This window comes from Mchenga conophoros, linkage group LG20 (genome assembly GCF_057382185.1).
Source record: "Mchenga conophoros isolate Kocher_MC1m ecotype Shallow Benthic linkage group LG20, M_conophoros_male_GT1.1, whole genome shotgun sequence".
Classification (NCBI taxonomy): domain Eukaryota; kingdom Metazoa; phylum Chordata; class Actinopteri; order Cichliformes; family Cichlidae; genus Mchenga; species Mchenga conophoros.
Genome location: NC_140545.1, coordinates 2,632,075 through 2,648,399, shown reverse-complemented (window position 1 = coordinate 2,648,399; position 16,325 = coordinate 2,632,075). Strand labels below are relative to the sequence as shown.

General features: G+C 43.0%; 1 protein-coding gene across 5 annotated transcripts in view; it reads right to left on the bottom strand.

Moving 5' to 3' along the window:
* arhgef25a (Rho guanine nucleotide exchange factor (GEF) 25a) overlaps positions 1-15,915 on the bottom strand; it is a 41,242-nt gene extending 25,327 nt beyond the window's left edge. For 2 of the 5 annotated variants that reach the window (XM_085259938.1, XM_085259939.1), the window contains exons 1-2: positions 15,711-15,915; positions 14,647-14,785 (exon numbers count right to left, since the gene is read on the bottom strand). In XM_085259938.1, coding sequence (XP_085116064.1) covers positions 14,647-14,785; positions 15,711-15,806 — 235 coding nt within the window. In that variant the 5' untranslated portion in view covers positions 15,807-15,915. Of the gene's footprint in view, positions 1-5,405; positions 5,982-14,646; positions 14,786-15,710 lie in introns of those variants that run through there. The other 3 variants (XM_085259935.1, XM_085259936.1, XM_085259937.1) reach the window with 3 other exon arrangements.
* Positions 15,916-16,325: the final 410 nt, after the last annotated feature.

The window sequence follows — 16,325 nt, the reverse complement described above, 5'->3', positions numbered from 1 at the left end:
GGCAGTCTAGCATACCTTCAATTTCAGCTATTTTTGTTGCTTTTTCCATAATGTCTGAAGTCTGCCTTATAAGCTGATGACAACTAAGTTTCTCTAGCTGAGACATAAAAAGACACACTGGTCCCCCCGCCCCCCCGCATTTGCCAGCAGTGCTGCTTTCTGTCAAAAGCACTCTCAACTTGTTATCAAAATGTATTCGTACATCGCGGGGTCCCAGGTTCGCTGCGGGGATCAAGTTCTTGTCTGACGGCGGCCAAACTGATGAAATGTGCAAGCGCGTGTTCTTGAGCAAGACACTGAACCCAACCACCTCGAGGTCTGCAGCACATCGTGCACTCTGACTAATCTGTGAAGGGACAAAAATAAATGTTCGGTGATTTATTCTATTTTATGAGCTGCGTGTTGATGCCGAACATTGTGGAGCAGCTAAATTTTAATCGCTGCCTGTCACGTGAGATTATTGTGAGTTTTTGCTTCTTATTTTCTCGATGGCTTGAATGCGCAGCAACTGTTTACTACGGCTGAATGCAGAACCGTGGCAGCGATACAGATGATGCAAGTTGCCCCAAAGGCCTTTGATGCTAATCATTTTTTCAATTTGAAGCTAATTTAAACTTACATATATATCAGTGTATGTTTTGGGGTGTTTTTTTGTTTTTTTAATGGTTGTCTTTGGTTTCGTTCGCCCTGTCTTTGCCGTTCAACCATGTAAATATATGTGTGTGTCTGTGTGTGTGAGCGTATGTGTCATTGCTGTGGGGGATTCTTGTCCTAACACACTGCATGCATGAGTCAACACCAGCCCCCAACACTCACAAATAGACACGCTCTCAGATGCAAAGGGAACACATATAGATGCATATGCAAGACAACGCCGACCCTTTTCCTTCTTTGGAGGATCATTAAAGAAAAGGAACACAAAGAGATAAGTGACAGCAGCAGAAAGACAAACATACTTATGGAGACACAGACAGATCCATAGATGGAAACAGTTTTATTATTGCTGTTGTTGTTGCCCTACCCTGACTGCTGCCATGTGACCTTAACCCTCTCACACACAGGTAAAGCTGCTTGTTGCCTCAGTTGTGGAACACAGCAGGTGAGGAATATGTTAATGAAAAAGAAACCATCCATCCATCCATCTTCTTCCGCTTTATCCGAGGCCGGGTCGCGGGGGCAGCAGCCTAAGCAGAGAGGCCCAGACCTCCCTCTCCCCAGCCACCTCCTCCAGCTTATCCGGGGGAACACCAAGGCGTTCCCAGGCCAGCCGAGAGATATAATCTCTCCAGCGTGCCCTGGGTCTGCCCCGGGGCCTCCTCCCGGTGGGACATGCCTGGAACACCTCACCCAGGAGGCGCCCAGGAGGCATCCTTGTCAGATGCCCGAACCACCTCAGCTGGCTCCTTTCGATGTGGAGCAGCAGCTGCTCTACTCTGAGCCCCTCCCGGATGGCCGAACTTCTCACCCTATCTCTAAGGGAGAGGCCAGCCACCCTTCAGAGGAAGCTCATATGCCGCTTGTATCCACGATCTCGTTCTTTCGGTCACTACCCACAGCTCGTGGCCATAGGTGAGGGTAGGGACGTAGATCGACCGGTAAATTGAGAGCTTCGCTTTTACACTCAGCTCCCTCTTCACCACGACGGACCGGTGCAGCGTCCACATTACTGCAGCTGCAGCCCCAATCCGTCTGTCGATCTCCGGCTCCCTTCTCCCATCACTCGCAAACAAGACTCCGAGATACTTGAACTCCTCCACTTGGAGCAGGAACTCATCCCCGACCCGGAGTGGGAACCGGGAACGAGTCCGGGAACAATGCGGAAAAAGAAACCACTGAATAACTGAGATATATAAATGTGTATAAAAAGTACTCTTTCCCATATGGTCTGCCTATTACAGTATCTGCCTTTAAGTGTGATCTTAACTCTGCTCCATCCTTATCTTTGTTTGGTTACTGTCTGACAGTCTGCACGTATGTGTGCTAGATTTACTTGAGGGTGCATCCCAAATAGCATTAGATGTGTGGGAGGCTGTGCCACAGAAAAGATAAGACGTGTTAGCTCAAATTGCATGGGTGTAATTCCTAACATTATCAGTGTGTGTGTGTGTGTGTGTGTGTGTGTGTGTGTGTGTGTGTGTGTGTGTGTGTGTGTGTGAGGAGAACATTGATGGTTCCATCATCAGTAGTCTTTACAGCATGTGAACTCCTTCCTCTGATTGCAAGATTTGAAAGTTCGCTCAAAAAGGCGTGAACAGATGTTTGCAGTCAGGGCCTTGTCAGTGCTTGTCCACTTGTCCATTCCACCTCTCCTTTACATATTACAAAATATTTCCCCAAACTCTCTGTTCAGATAAATCATTTGATAAATAATTAGGTTACCTGCTTTTATGCCGTCTGGGCTGTGAATTCAGCTCACCGTGGACAATATAAGACAAAGCATACCATCTGTTTTCAAATGGTTTGTCAACAGTCTTTGCTGGGAAGCAGGCCCCACTAATGGCCCTCTGGAAGCCAATCTGCTAATGCGCTGTGCAGACTACCGCTGGTATCAGAGCTAAAATGATACATGCCTTTCTCTTTCATTAAACCCATCTCCCCACCTGTCCATCTTCCTGCCCTCTCCATCTCGATGAGTAGTGCCCAGATCAATAATCCCAGCTCTTCTGTCAGACATTTCCTCCAACTCTTCCTACCTTCTAGTGCTCGTCGGTATTGCGATAAACACAAATCCACACACAGTGCAAATAACACCCATTCACACATTCCTAACTTAATAAGGACTCCGCTGCCCCTGCACTCGTGTCACTGGATATTGATTAAGATGTGAAAAAAGTCCGGCAGGGTAGCCAGCATGATGCCACATTGATTCAGCTGCAGTCTCTTTCTGCATATAAGCAAACGGGTCAGATTCAGAATTAAAGACTGTCCCGTGCGACTCATTTAGTCTGTGAGCAGCTGAACTTATTTTAGCTTACCCATTGAAAAGTCAAGTGTGAGTATGCTGGTCTAAGCGATAGGCATCCACTAGGAACACATATGGTGTGACATAATAGCATAGTGCATGTGATCACCCGGCCTGCAAGTAAGTGCCATTACGCCTAAGTAGGGGAATGAATCACACCGCACATGATAGTTTCCTCTTAAGTCAGTCATCAGGCTTTTTTTTTTTATTTGGAATCAATGAATGATGGAAATGCATCGTAAACAGTTGTGTCCAAGACAATAGAGCAAAGACGGCCTGTCATGATTTTAAAAAATGACAACAAAGAGGAAATTCTTTTGTTGCTATTGATATCAGAGTTAGGGATGTGGGAGCTAATAGTAAGCTGCCGCTCTGATTATCTCAGCTAAGACAGTGCAGGCACCACTTTGGGCCTTTTTTGAAAAAATGTATGCTTTAGACAAATAGATGGTAATTGATACAGTTACGTGCCTCACCTGAAACAACAATGTCTTGGGAGAAGAACGGAAAAAAGTCTGCATTATTCAGTATTTGTCTTGTAGACGCCACAGTAAAAACAATGGGAAAGTCAGATATGTGATATCTCACAAAAGTATGAGATACAATTATAAAGAAAGGAAAGAATTGAATAATATCAGGTTTTTTATAGACAGAGAGAGAAACAGTTTTTCAATAATATAAAAGTCTACAACTGACCCTGGACCCCCATGTTTTAATCAGAGAAACTGCTGTGCAGATTAATGGAGAGAGCAGTACAGTATGTGAGCACAAAAGCCAGCCGCAACATGAAAAATGTGCTTTCTTCTATGAGGAGGTTTTATAGAGCACACATGGCTTTTACAGACAGGATAGAGTGCTCATATTTCTCTTGTTCAGCTTGCAAAATAAAAATTTAAAATCTCATCTTTTCATAGTGGACCAAAGTACCCCCCCCGCCATCCCTGCCAATACACTAAAAAATATATAAAATAAAATATATATTTAAGGAAATCCTGACTGTTGGGATAATGTTCTTGCTATAGGCTTATTGAGAGTTCTTTTAATAGTCTGAAATGTTTCATTCCTCCAGTCCCCCACATGTTTATGTATTTTGATCTAAGTGTGTGTGTATTTGCTATGATAACATGGTAGAGATGCAGAAGGGAGCTGCAGGCGATGGAAAAGGAGAATATCTATTACATAAGAGATTAAACTGAAGGAATCTAAGGTATGCATTCAACAATGCTTGCCAGCAATATGAAAATCTACTTTATGAAAGCCCCCCCTGGTAAGTACTGAACTTCAAAGGGTATGTCCACTGTTTACAACTTTGATGTACGCTTGTAAAAGGGAACAAACGCACAGCGTGCCACCACAGCATAAAATCGTACACTGCTATTAGACACTGCTGTTGTTTTAACTTTGCCTTGGAGCCACAGTGGCAGAGGTCATGCATGTGTACAAGATGGCAAAACGAACAGAGAAGAAAGACCAAAAGAGGTAGGAACATTAAGACGATTTTTTTTCCTGCTCTAAGCTCAAGGTTACACCGAGTCCTGAGTTTTGTATAAACTACAAACAACCACGGCTGCCTATGGACGACTGTGCCTGCTCATCTGACTTTGTTGTTATTACATATCATGCCACCTGCTGCTTTAACTCAACACTACTCTGGTGGACCGCTGCTATTTATGTTGCACGTCATTACTGCAAACGGAGGGGAAGACAGTGACAGGGGTGCTGCTGGGGATTGTTGTCGTTTTCTTCTGCTCCCCACTGTTTTGGGTCGAGGAATGTTTCAGCGTAGCACAGCCACCCCAACCCCCGACCCCCCGCGCGATTCATTCATCCACGTGCTGCACATAACTGAGTGACATGAACTCGTCATGATGAGGACAGTCACCTTCCAAATCACATGCAGGCTCTTTCCCTCTTCTCTATCCTTACTGGAAGAATGCATGATCCATGTCCTCCTTCCGGTTCCTCACTGTGCTGTGCTCTGTAGAACTTTTTTCACTTGCTCTGAAGTTTGTGCGTGCATGTGTGCGTGCATGCGTGTGTGTGTGCGTGTGTGTGTGTGTGTGTGTGTGTGTGTGTGTGTGTGTGTGTGTGTACATCTGTTGCTTTAGCTGGAGGTGTAGGGATCAGGGCAGGGGGCCAAGGCTTACATTTAAACTGTTCACATATGCTCGCAGAAAAGAGAGAAGAGATAAGAGAGACATGGGTGGACATCTCAGATAATGTATTGGAGAAGGAGATTAGGAGCAGTGGAATGATCAAGAGAAACTGCACACACACACACTCGCACACACGCAAACGTGCACATACACAACAAACAGGATCACAAAAGCAGTTTTTAAAGCACAATTCCAACCTCAAAGCCAGGAAAATCAGATAATCAGATATTAAAGATCAAATTTCTTTAGGCGTTCTGTGTGTATGTGCATTTGTGTGTGACACTGACCTCTGACTCGTGCATAGCAGCAGCCACACTTGGCCAGGACTTTACGGAACAAGTGTTGGCAGCCACAGCCTCTGTGGTGGCGATGGTGATGGTGGCCCCCTTTCATGCTGTTGAACCATGAGCTGAGGTGGGCATGGCCCGGGCACTCTTTCTCTCTCTCTAGCTCTCTTTCTATCTCTCTATCTATCTCTCTCCCCTTTCCTTCTCTTTTCTTGGTCTCTCTTCGTCACCCTCACACAAGTAGAGGTTTACTCCTCAAAAAGTGTAAATCCCCCAAAAAGGTGTCAGTTGATCCTCCTCTTCAGCTGACTGTACGCAGAGTTAAAACCCATATCCAAGAAACCAAGTGTAAGAGTCCCCAAAAGCAATAAGCCAAGAAGAAATCCGCACTCACAGGGCTTTGCATCTGATGATAAGCAGTGAGAGAAACATTCCAGCAAGCTTATCGTTACGCTGAACGTGTTCCTTCTGTCTCTGTCTCTTTTTTCCCACTGCTTTCTTTTTGGTGCTGAGCTCTCGCCTCTGTGAACTGCCTGGTCAAATGACACACTGGGAGACTGCTTCAGAGAGAGGGGGGGAGAGAGAGCGATTGCAAGGGAAAGGGAACGAGAGAGAGTAAGGGGAGGGGTGAGAAGGGTGGAGTCTGTAGCTCTAGTTGCTGGCTATTCCAGGATAGCTTTCCCACTCCCATAGTTTTCTCTCTTCCCCCCTCTCAGCTGTTTTTTTCCTCTGCTCCCTTCTGTTTCCTCTCTCGTCTGCTGCCCCCCATCTTGTCTGTTATCCTCTTTTCTACATGGTTGAGTCTCATTTTAGCGTAAGTAATGCTTAAAGGGGCTCTCACATAGCCAACTCCGAGATCAGATGAAATGACACGCTCTCTTGTGTCTGCTCGGAGCTGGCTGTTGAAATAGTAACACCCAGGTCTGCAGTGATACACGGTGCTATTTACAGCAGAATGGCCATGTTATGCTGAAGGTGTCATGCATTGTCCAGCCAGTATCAGACTCTTTCTGACAGTTTAGGAATGTTTCTTCGTGGGCTTGTGGCTCAGAGTGGGCTTTTCTGGCTGGGACAGCTCCAATATTGACTTCTGCGCTCATTTATGATCACAGAGCTCGCAAAGTGTGTTTCCATGGAGGGAACAGGCGGTCTCATATTTCACAATGTTGGCATTCTTGATGTGTGTGCGTGCGTGTGTGTGTGTACCATCAATCATTTGGGCTGATAATTTCCTGTTCTGAAGTACACAGTGGGACAGTCTAACCAAAGAAGCTCGTGGAATAAAGCAGTTTTGTATCAGTGACAAAGTTGCCCCCCGTAAGGGAATTGGGCTTTGCACTGTAATATAGTTACACCATGTTATCACCATATAGTGTAACTTCATCTTGTGATAAACACCCACTTTGTGAGGTATACCTGTTCAACCTCAAATATCTAATCAGCCAATCAAATGGCAGCAGCTCAGTGTATTTAGGCATGTAGACGTGATCAAGATAACATCCTGAGGTTCAAACTTAGTATCAGAAATACTTAGACAGGCTGGTCTGAGTATTTCTGAAACTGCTGATCTGCTGGGATGTTTGTTTATAACCATCTCGAGTGTTTAAAGCCCAAAAAAGAAAAAATGCGCAGTGAGCAGCAGCTCTCTGGGTCATAATGCTGTTTTGAAGCCAGAGGTCAGAGGAGAACGGCCAGACTGCTTCAAGCTAATAGAAAGGCAACAGTAAATACAGAAGAGCAGCAGAGGACCACACAGAGGGCCAGCCCTGACAGCCAAGAGCACAAAGCTGAGGCTACAATTCACACTGGCTTTCCAAAATTGCACAACAGGAGATTGGAAAACTGGTATCTGGCCTGATGAGTCTCAAATTTTCCTGCAACATTCAGATGGCAGGAGACAAAATCTGGCATGCACAACATGAAAGCATTGCTCTGGATACTGCTTTGTATCAATGGTTCAGGCTACTGCGAGTGGTGGGGAATGGGGTTTTGTCATACTTTGTTCCCCTTAGTACCAACTGAGCATTATTTAGAAGCCACAGCCTACATGGATATTGCTGATGATCATGACCATGGCCATGGCTGCATCTAGCAGGATAGCGTGTCACGTCACAAAGCTCAGATCATCTCAAACTGGTTTCTGGATGGATACAGTGTTTTACATTATGAATGTGCAACTGACAAATCAGAAGAATGCTAACATGTTTTCAGCACCTTTTGAATCTATGATATGAAGAATTAAGGCAATTTTGAAGAAAAAAGTGAGTCCAACCTAGTACGAGACCTACAACTTAGACCTAATAAAGTGGCAAATGAGTATATTTAGACATAATCACCAAAGCGATCAACTAGGATAATAAAATATGCTCTTCAAAGTACACCGATCAAACTAATACATGCATTTACAAAACCTGATGAGTGACATTTTTAGAATTTTTAGTTTCACTCAGAGGTGCTTTTACCCAAAAATCTTCAGCAGCAGCTGCAATCTTTGACCAACATCTTTTTGCGAGCAAATGTGTCTTTGGGTAAATGTGTCTGTGACTAAATCGGATCGAGCATGGAGCACATTTGGGCATTTGTGTGTAGCATTAGCTGTGAGTGTGCATATTCAAAGGAGGAACACTGTAGAATTGTTTCCCTTTCTTTCTAAGTCAATCTGATCAACCTGAAAGCTACACAGGGCAATTCTTAACAAAGCGCTGTACACAAAGCATGCAATATTTAGATGTGTACTTTACATCAAAGCACATTAAAATCAATTAACATCTGGATTATGGCTCATTCTCCATGCATGTGAAAGCAGAGGCTGTTGAAATGTCAGTAAGTAAAGCAAATGCATCCAACTCGAGATATAACTAGCGCGGGAAGGAAAATAAAACTTGTTTCAAGACATGCCACATATTTTGAGGCACAATTACTATTTGATCAACAAACAGTCTTTCTCAGGCCTGAAGCTGCTAAGCTTATGACTCAGCGTGCGAGCCCATCTCAATTTTCCTGGGCACATCCTTTCACAGGCTACAGTCCAACTGTGTGGAAATCACCACCTGATTACTGCAACAAAGACAGGCAGCATCACAGCACCCACTCAGGTTCCTCTACGGGGCATCAATGGAAGCAAGAGAAGGCTGAGTATCAGCTGGCACTGAACCACCATGCAGGCACACACAAGCGCACGCATCACTGAGGTGCACCGTCAGGCACTTCAACAGCTGGCAGAACTGTGTCTCCATCATCTTTCTGTCCAGTGGCAGGGTGGTGGCACACTCCTGTCAGGATGTTTCTGTCAGGGTAAACAGAGAAGCCTGGCTGCCTCACCCATTAGCCATACAAACAGAGTACTTCAAACCAGTGCATTGACTATGCAGCATTTCAGCACTCTGTACATGAAGAGGGATCTAAAGCAGATAGAAAATACAATTCTGGACTGGAGACAGACTTATGCATTATCAATTCCCAGGCTCGGGCAGCACAGTGGTTCACCACATATCTGTAAAGATACACACAGGTCACAGCTTTCCTTTCTCTCTCCCCATCACAGCCTCCATCGCTCTCTCAGTTTCTTTGCTTATAATGGATGTTTTAAGCAACTGTGATTGAAAGGGCAATTCGCTAGAGGATTCTTGAAAGGCACTGCTGAACGTCTCCATTTGTCTGATGCTGATATGGCTGCCAAACACCGTGTGAGCGAAGGAGCACAACTCAAAATGGGCTGAGAAACAGTTGATTTGACAGCAACAGAAACAAGATAAAACAAAGACGGCAAAGAAAGACGACAGCAAACTGTGTTACAAACTGAACAAATACTGCCTGCACTACCAATTAACAAAAAAACAGCTATAGAGCAAAGAAGAAACCGCTCTGGAGACACATTCAAAATTAATGAATATGAGAGAATCTTTTAATATGCTCTTAAGCTAGAAGCTGCCAGATTATGATCCTACAAGTCCCACAGCGGGGGGGAGGGGGTGCTTTTGTACTTGTTGCGTAAGGTTGATTGCAGGCGTTCTTTTAGTGGTGCCGCTTCAAAGCACGACAAATAGGAAAAAATGTTTTCATTTACAGTATTATAACAAATCTTTGGACTATTATTAGACACTCAATGACCAGATCTGACATGTACTTGGCATACTGAGTGCTATGTTTCGTTTTGGTCTTTAACTAACATCTATTTCTGTGCATCAGCCCTGACATTTAACACTGGCAGTGTCCTTCGTGCAATAATGGAGTGTAATAAATGAGTACCAAAACTGGACCAGCAGACAATGCACAAAGCTTTGAACGTTAACAGAAATATGGAAAAAATGTTCCTCCCTCGGCTTGAAGGGAGGAGAGGGGGGATGTGAGGTGAGGCATGCATTAACACACATTCATCTCTCTCCTTTTATCTCTCCTCTCTGCTCACTCACTTCTTTCTCCTACTCCCCACATACAGACACACAAACACACACAGAAGACTCCTCTGCTTGTTCAGATTCAGAGACGTGTAAGAATGAATGAAATCTATACATTTACATTCACGCTGGACTGGACTCGTTTGCAGATAAGCACACTAGCAAATAGATGGGTATGACATTTTTATGTAGAGCCAGGCAGCCAAGCAGGGAAGAGAGTATTATGTTTCCACTGAAAGAGAGAGTGAGCCGCATTTCAGAGTGTGTGCTCAAAGTGGAATATCAAGTGTGATTTATGAATGTGTTGTAAATCAGCTCATACACAACATTTCCTGCTCATTTCATGTGCCACTCTTGGGATGCATATATTGCAAACACTGTACGCCCTGCTGAGGTAAAAACCTTCATAATGTGTGGCAATAAATTAGAGAAATAACAGCAAAATACAGAAAATTCATGTGATATAAACATGCATGCTAATAGATACAGCAAGTCTCAGTTCAGCAGATACGCAGTTGCTTATTCACAATGTGTCCCCCAACCCCCCACTGACATTAGTCTTTCTTCACCCCATCACTCTGCTAAAATCCTGCCAAAATATGCTCACTGCATTTCACTTTTATACCAATTTTTCCTTCCCCTTTTCTCCTTTACTTCCTCTCTATTTTTTCCTCCCTATTCCTAAGCTCTCGCTATTTCTGAGTGCTAATTAAGGGAAACTGGCATTTTGGACAAGCCACTATGAGGGGGAGGTTGTGAAGTTGTGAAGTAACTGTCCTGTTCGTAACTCATCTGCCCTGCAAAGAGATGCTGTTTTTGTCCAATTAGACTAAACTACGCACTGCTAGCATACACCGGGGAGGCAGACGGTGTGCCTCTCTCTGTCTGTACATGCATGTGTGTGTGTGCACTTCACTAGTACCACTAAGTACCTCCCATTGTTGTACCTCATCGAGCAGAGCTGCTCTCAGGCAGCAGTTCTGCACTAGGCTGCACAGACAGGAGGTCCATGTCTCACAATATTCACACACATACAGCAAAAGATCTGCCTTTACACAAACATATACTCCCTTTCCCATCCAGCTCTTATTTTTCCAGAAATCTATCCAGCTTTCAGGTTGGAGTTTTCCAGCTTCACCTGACCCACAGCATCGCTCTCTGCCTTTATCTCCTTGGAGCTGAAGTGTAAACCTTGCTCTAAAAGCAGCATGCTACCACTGAGACTGCTGGTGACTGAGTTTGGGGCTTAAGTATGATCTAAAACGCCCCCCAAAGGATAAAAAGTTAATTAAACAAATGCAAACCCAAGGGATTATCTGCTGGAAAAAAATATCAAAAGGTGCCCCTGCTACAGTATGAGTTCAGCCTGAATGAAATACTTCTATATCCTAATATTAAAATATAAATCTTTAAATATATCCACCTTATGCGCTTATTCAGTTCGGGGTCACTTAAAAATCACCAAAATACTGTTAAAAAAAAACTTTCTGTATGTTGCTGCTGTGTTCACATTTTTTTCCACTGCCCCCAAGTGGCCAAAACATATTTAGTTTAGCAACAGCAAGCTTAGTGAGCTGATGGATGTTGTGAATTCAAGAAATAGATGTCTCCATAATATACCTGTCAGTCACCACTATTTCACAGGAAGACAGTGCTGACAGTTCAGGTAACATCATCCCTACAAGAACTGAAACAAATACCAGAGGATTAGGTGCAAAAACAAATCACGGTAACATTTAGTCATTACATAGAACCTGGGAGAGTGTAGTATTTCTGATACACTGTATAACAAAAGCTATTCTAGATTGCACATGAAGGTTGTATACATAAGATGTATAACTAATTGTGTTGGTGAGGTGGCTTTAGTTTGCCAATTAAACTTATATTTATTCTATTAATGAGAGATACATTGAAATTATACTACAGTATTTATGCATCTCTTCTGGGCAAAACTCTGGACTTGTTATAAATAAACAGGAATAATTATGTCATTGACTTATGTGAAGTAATGCTAATCTCTCCGATCTCTGGGCTCTATACAATACGATGCAGCTTCAGGTTGATCTCTGCCCATTTAAGGTCATTCGCACACAGTTCAGTTCCAAGGTCCTTGGGGATCAGCACTCCTTGAATGGCACACTCTCCCAGCCTCTCTCAAAACCAGATATGGACAAAACCATGGATTTCCCGCACATTTCTCCTCATAATAACTTATGGAAAAATATGAATGGTTTAATTTGAGAACCAGTGAGGTGCACTGTGCTAAACTAAGATGACTAAAAAAGAATTTCTCTCCATTCTTTTGTTTTGGTCTCTGGTTTTACACATTAGGAATTCTTATGTGTTTCATGGTTTTGCTTTTTAGCACAATTCAATTGAAAATCTTGCTCTTCCTCAACACTGATGACACATATGATGACACACAAGGTGTGTTGTGTACACGTGAGCTTTTCTTGTAGACATTTATAGGTAAAATTTAGCACTTTGTATTACTGGTTCAGTGAAGATTTGATCTTACCTCAAAAAAGGACAAAACTATAAAACCCAGAGTGCATGGACACACTTACAGCTCTCCATCAGAAATCAGTGTTTTAAATAAAGGAAATATTTGTATTATCTGGCAAGAGTAAAGATGTGAATTATACGTCTGTGAAAAAAAATCTGATTATAGTTAATCAGCCAAGTTGCAATCTTCCCTTCTGTTTCAGAGTTATGGTGTTAAATAAAGGAAAAAAATTATATTTTTAACAGAATGCTATGATATCACAGTAAAGCTGACTTTATAGAAGCCCCCTTTTCATCAGACAGACAGATGTACAGGTCAAAATCCTAACATCTAGCTCTGAAGGAGAGGTCAGGGTTAAAATAACAATGCTGTGGACACAGCCTTGTTTCAAAACAAAATTTTAAAAATGTAATTCAAACTCAAATATAGCTTTGAACTGGTGAAAAAACAAACACGACGAGGTGAAATGAGGGAAAAAAGAAAGTCACTAAATTCACGGAAATGAGAAAAACAGGAATGTTTAAGAATTGTATAAAAAAAAAGGGGGAATCTGAATTTGTGGATGCTGGCACTGGCCTGTGATTCCTGGGAAGCCACTAGCAGGCATCTCGTTTCTAACACATAACAGATGGCCCTTATGAGCCAACGAACCATGTCTTTGAAGAAAGCAAGGGCCTATCGTCTTTCCTCTGTCCTACATTTAGAAGGTCAGAAATTATGGAAAATCTTGAGGATAAAAATCGAATTATGTAGCACCCTTTCAAGTGATAACGTTGATGAATTACCTGATTCATTTTTCTCAACTGATAAATAAAGATTGAACATTTCTGATGTTTTTAACGATAATACAAAAATGTTAAGTAAAATTTGTCTTCGAGGTTACCAAGTTTGCTAAATTGCATTTTAAGAAAATTATTAGTAATGAATGTGGCTTTGTGTCAAGGCCATAAAAAGGTAAACGCTTTGTGATTTCATGGGCTCTGTACTGCCAGCTCCAACAAAAAATAACTGACACAGACAAAAATAAATATTAGGTAAGTAGAAAGATACTGCGGTAAGACCTCAAAATAACAAAGCTGCCCCAACTTAATGAAATAAAATAAAGCAGCATTCAGTGTGATATCGAAAATCACAAAGTGAGAAAATTACATTTGTTCATTTACATGTTACAGCCGAGTATAATTATATTCACGTAAACGTAATGTTTCAAATAAGTGACAACGTGTATTGCCAAACCTTCTCTGGGCTAAGACGAAGTCTGTCTGGCATTTTGGTTCAGATGTTTTTTCCTTGTGTTTCATTAATTTTCCATCCAATTTTCCATCTAGAGGAAAATGGGCTGCACAAAAACAATCGAGCTTGTCTGGAGCTGAAATAAACAATCTCCTTTTCGGTCATCATCATTCTACATGGCCCTGAATAATGCATTTCTTTACTTTTTCTTTTTTTTTTCGCTCCGCTATTCTGAGCCCCGACCAAAAAGAATTTCTGGCTGCATCGACTTCAATAGCATTCCCTGTCTGAGTAAGACCGTTACAGATAAGCATCGGTGACAGCTTCCTCTGGCCTCACTCACACCCCTTCTGTAAGCCATATACTGCTCTGCACAACAGTTAGTGGTCTGGCCACATGGTACACACCACCAAACCTCCAATATATACACACACACTCCCTCTAACCCAAACCCAGATCCAGCAACAAAGCTCCTTTTGTTCCATTCCACTCAAGTAAAATGGCAACGCACGCAAGCCTTTCACAGAAAAATCAAAATAAGTTCAACCAACAGTGATGGGGCAGAAGGGGAGGGCAGGCAGTGGAGCATGTTTTCTTGCCCCATCTGGAAAGTATTGCTTGTGTATATGCATGCACACAAGAAGTCTTTTTCTGTCTCACAAACTCATATATGGTACATTACAGCAAAGCAATTTAAGGTTATCAGTGCTAATAGAGGATATAGAGGGTGGAGTTTAATAAGAGCAAACCACCAACATTCAGGTGACTCCAATCTGATACCTTTCCTGAGCTTATTACTGCCTAATGACCACCATCAGATATGGCAGATGGGACCCAGGCCTGTTTTGATGGCTAACATTCAAGAACAGGGTGAACTGAGAGCAAAAACACAGGCAGTAGCTAGTGGCTCACATGAACCTTATCATAAAAAGAAAAAAAGACTGAGGAGTGCACAAGGAAGGTTTCTTAAACGTTACTTCACAGAAATCTGAGATGTTTCATAGCTGGAAGTTTGCGTTTCGGTGAGCCTCTAAGCTCTGACTGGTTTGGTGAGACCTGCAGTGTTTGGTCTAGGGTCACTCGGTGCAGCACTTTCAGGTCTTACCTGTTCTTTCTCTCTGGTCTGAATTTTCTGTAGTAGAGGCCTGCTGCTCCCAGTCCAGGCCCTCTGGCTCCCACTGACCCTGGACAGGCCCCTTTTCCTCCTCGCATGATGGGAGGTCTACCTCACCTCCTTCTGAGAGCTATACACAGAGAGATGCATTTGTCAGCAGTGGAGCCCTGCACTCAAGGAGGAAGTGACTGCAAGATTGTATAGAGTACTTATGGTCACATAACCACAGAACATTATCCCAGTGGCTGATTTTTTTCCAGTTTCCTGCATCTTTTTCATCCTTTTCTCCATTACACACTGAACAAGAATGTGATGGAAATGAGGCCCTAGTTTTGCCACAGAGCTTGGATGAGAACCGTTTCTCAGAAATAGGTTTGAAACTGTCTTTAAGTCCAGGGATGGAGGGAGATTAGATTCACTGTTATGGCTATGTCCTATATCTGCCGGAAAGGAAATAATCTGTCAAGATAAACATTTTTTAAGAGAAACAGAACTTCAAAAAGGAATTCACTGGTCACTGTGGTACCATCCAACTTCTTTTTTCTTTTTTCTTTCTGTCAAATCAGAATTTGTCCTACAGAAGAGAGGACAGGCAGAGAAAAAAAAGAGAAAGGGGGGAGGAGAATACATTTGCAGGGCTGCAATGAGGCATTAGACCTGCATGACTTTGTTTATGGTTCGATGTTTTAATCAACACTACTGAGCTTCCTGTTCCACTGAAACATCCAAGATTCCTCCAAAGCACTGAACGGAGACTTGCAAACTTTCCATACCCCTCACTCTCTCCTCTCCCTATCCACTATATCTTGATCATTTTAGGTTGATGAAAAGGTTATAGCGATGAACAACAAAGCAACAAAAGCAACAAAAAACACAACCACAAAAACTTGGCATGTACAATGTGGATTTGTGGATATGTTGTGCTCTACGAACCCTGAAAAACACCTCCATGTGTGCGTTCAGTTTGAATTTAAGGCATTATTCTTTCATATAAACAGACAGTATATATCCAAACAGATTTCAAGTGAGCCAGCTGGGCAGCAGTCACAACTCACCCACTGTTGATTGGGCATGGCCACGGAAGTAAGCACATCAGCCATGGCTCCTAACATCTGGTCAGTGCGTCCCTGATTTTTCTGCAGAGCTTTCATTCTCCTGAACACCACACAAAAACTCTACAAGCTTGGTCTCTGATTCTGATGCAATCTTCGTGTCCCGTGTCTGTCCTGTGCTCTTGTTTTCTGCCCCTTCACTGTGCACTGTGCTGCAGTTTGGAGCTGAGCCCACCTCTTTCTACCATGACACACAGGAAACCTCATGCGCAAGAATAGATCAAGGAGGAGCAGGAGGAGGGCTCGTGTCTGTGTGGGAGCGTGCACTTGGTCAGGAGCCTCAGCACGTCCAGGACGCACAGGTGAGATGGCTGCAAGTGTCTGTGCAGCTTCCTTCTCTGATAGTCTGCACTGTTTTGTCAGGAACCTGAAAAACAGACAGATTTTTCTTCTTCTTCAGCCTCCTTCTGAGGTTTTTGTAAAGTCCACAGTCTTCTTCTTTGTGGTTCTTCTAAATCATGAGGTTTGACAGTGTGAAGTTGGCCTTCTTGTATGTTTTCTGAATGCTGAAATGGAGCGCAGTGGCTGAGCACACCACCCTCCCTGAAATCCTCCTTT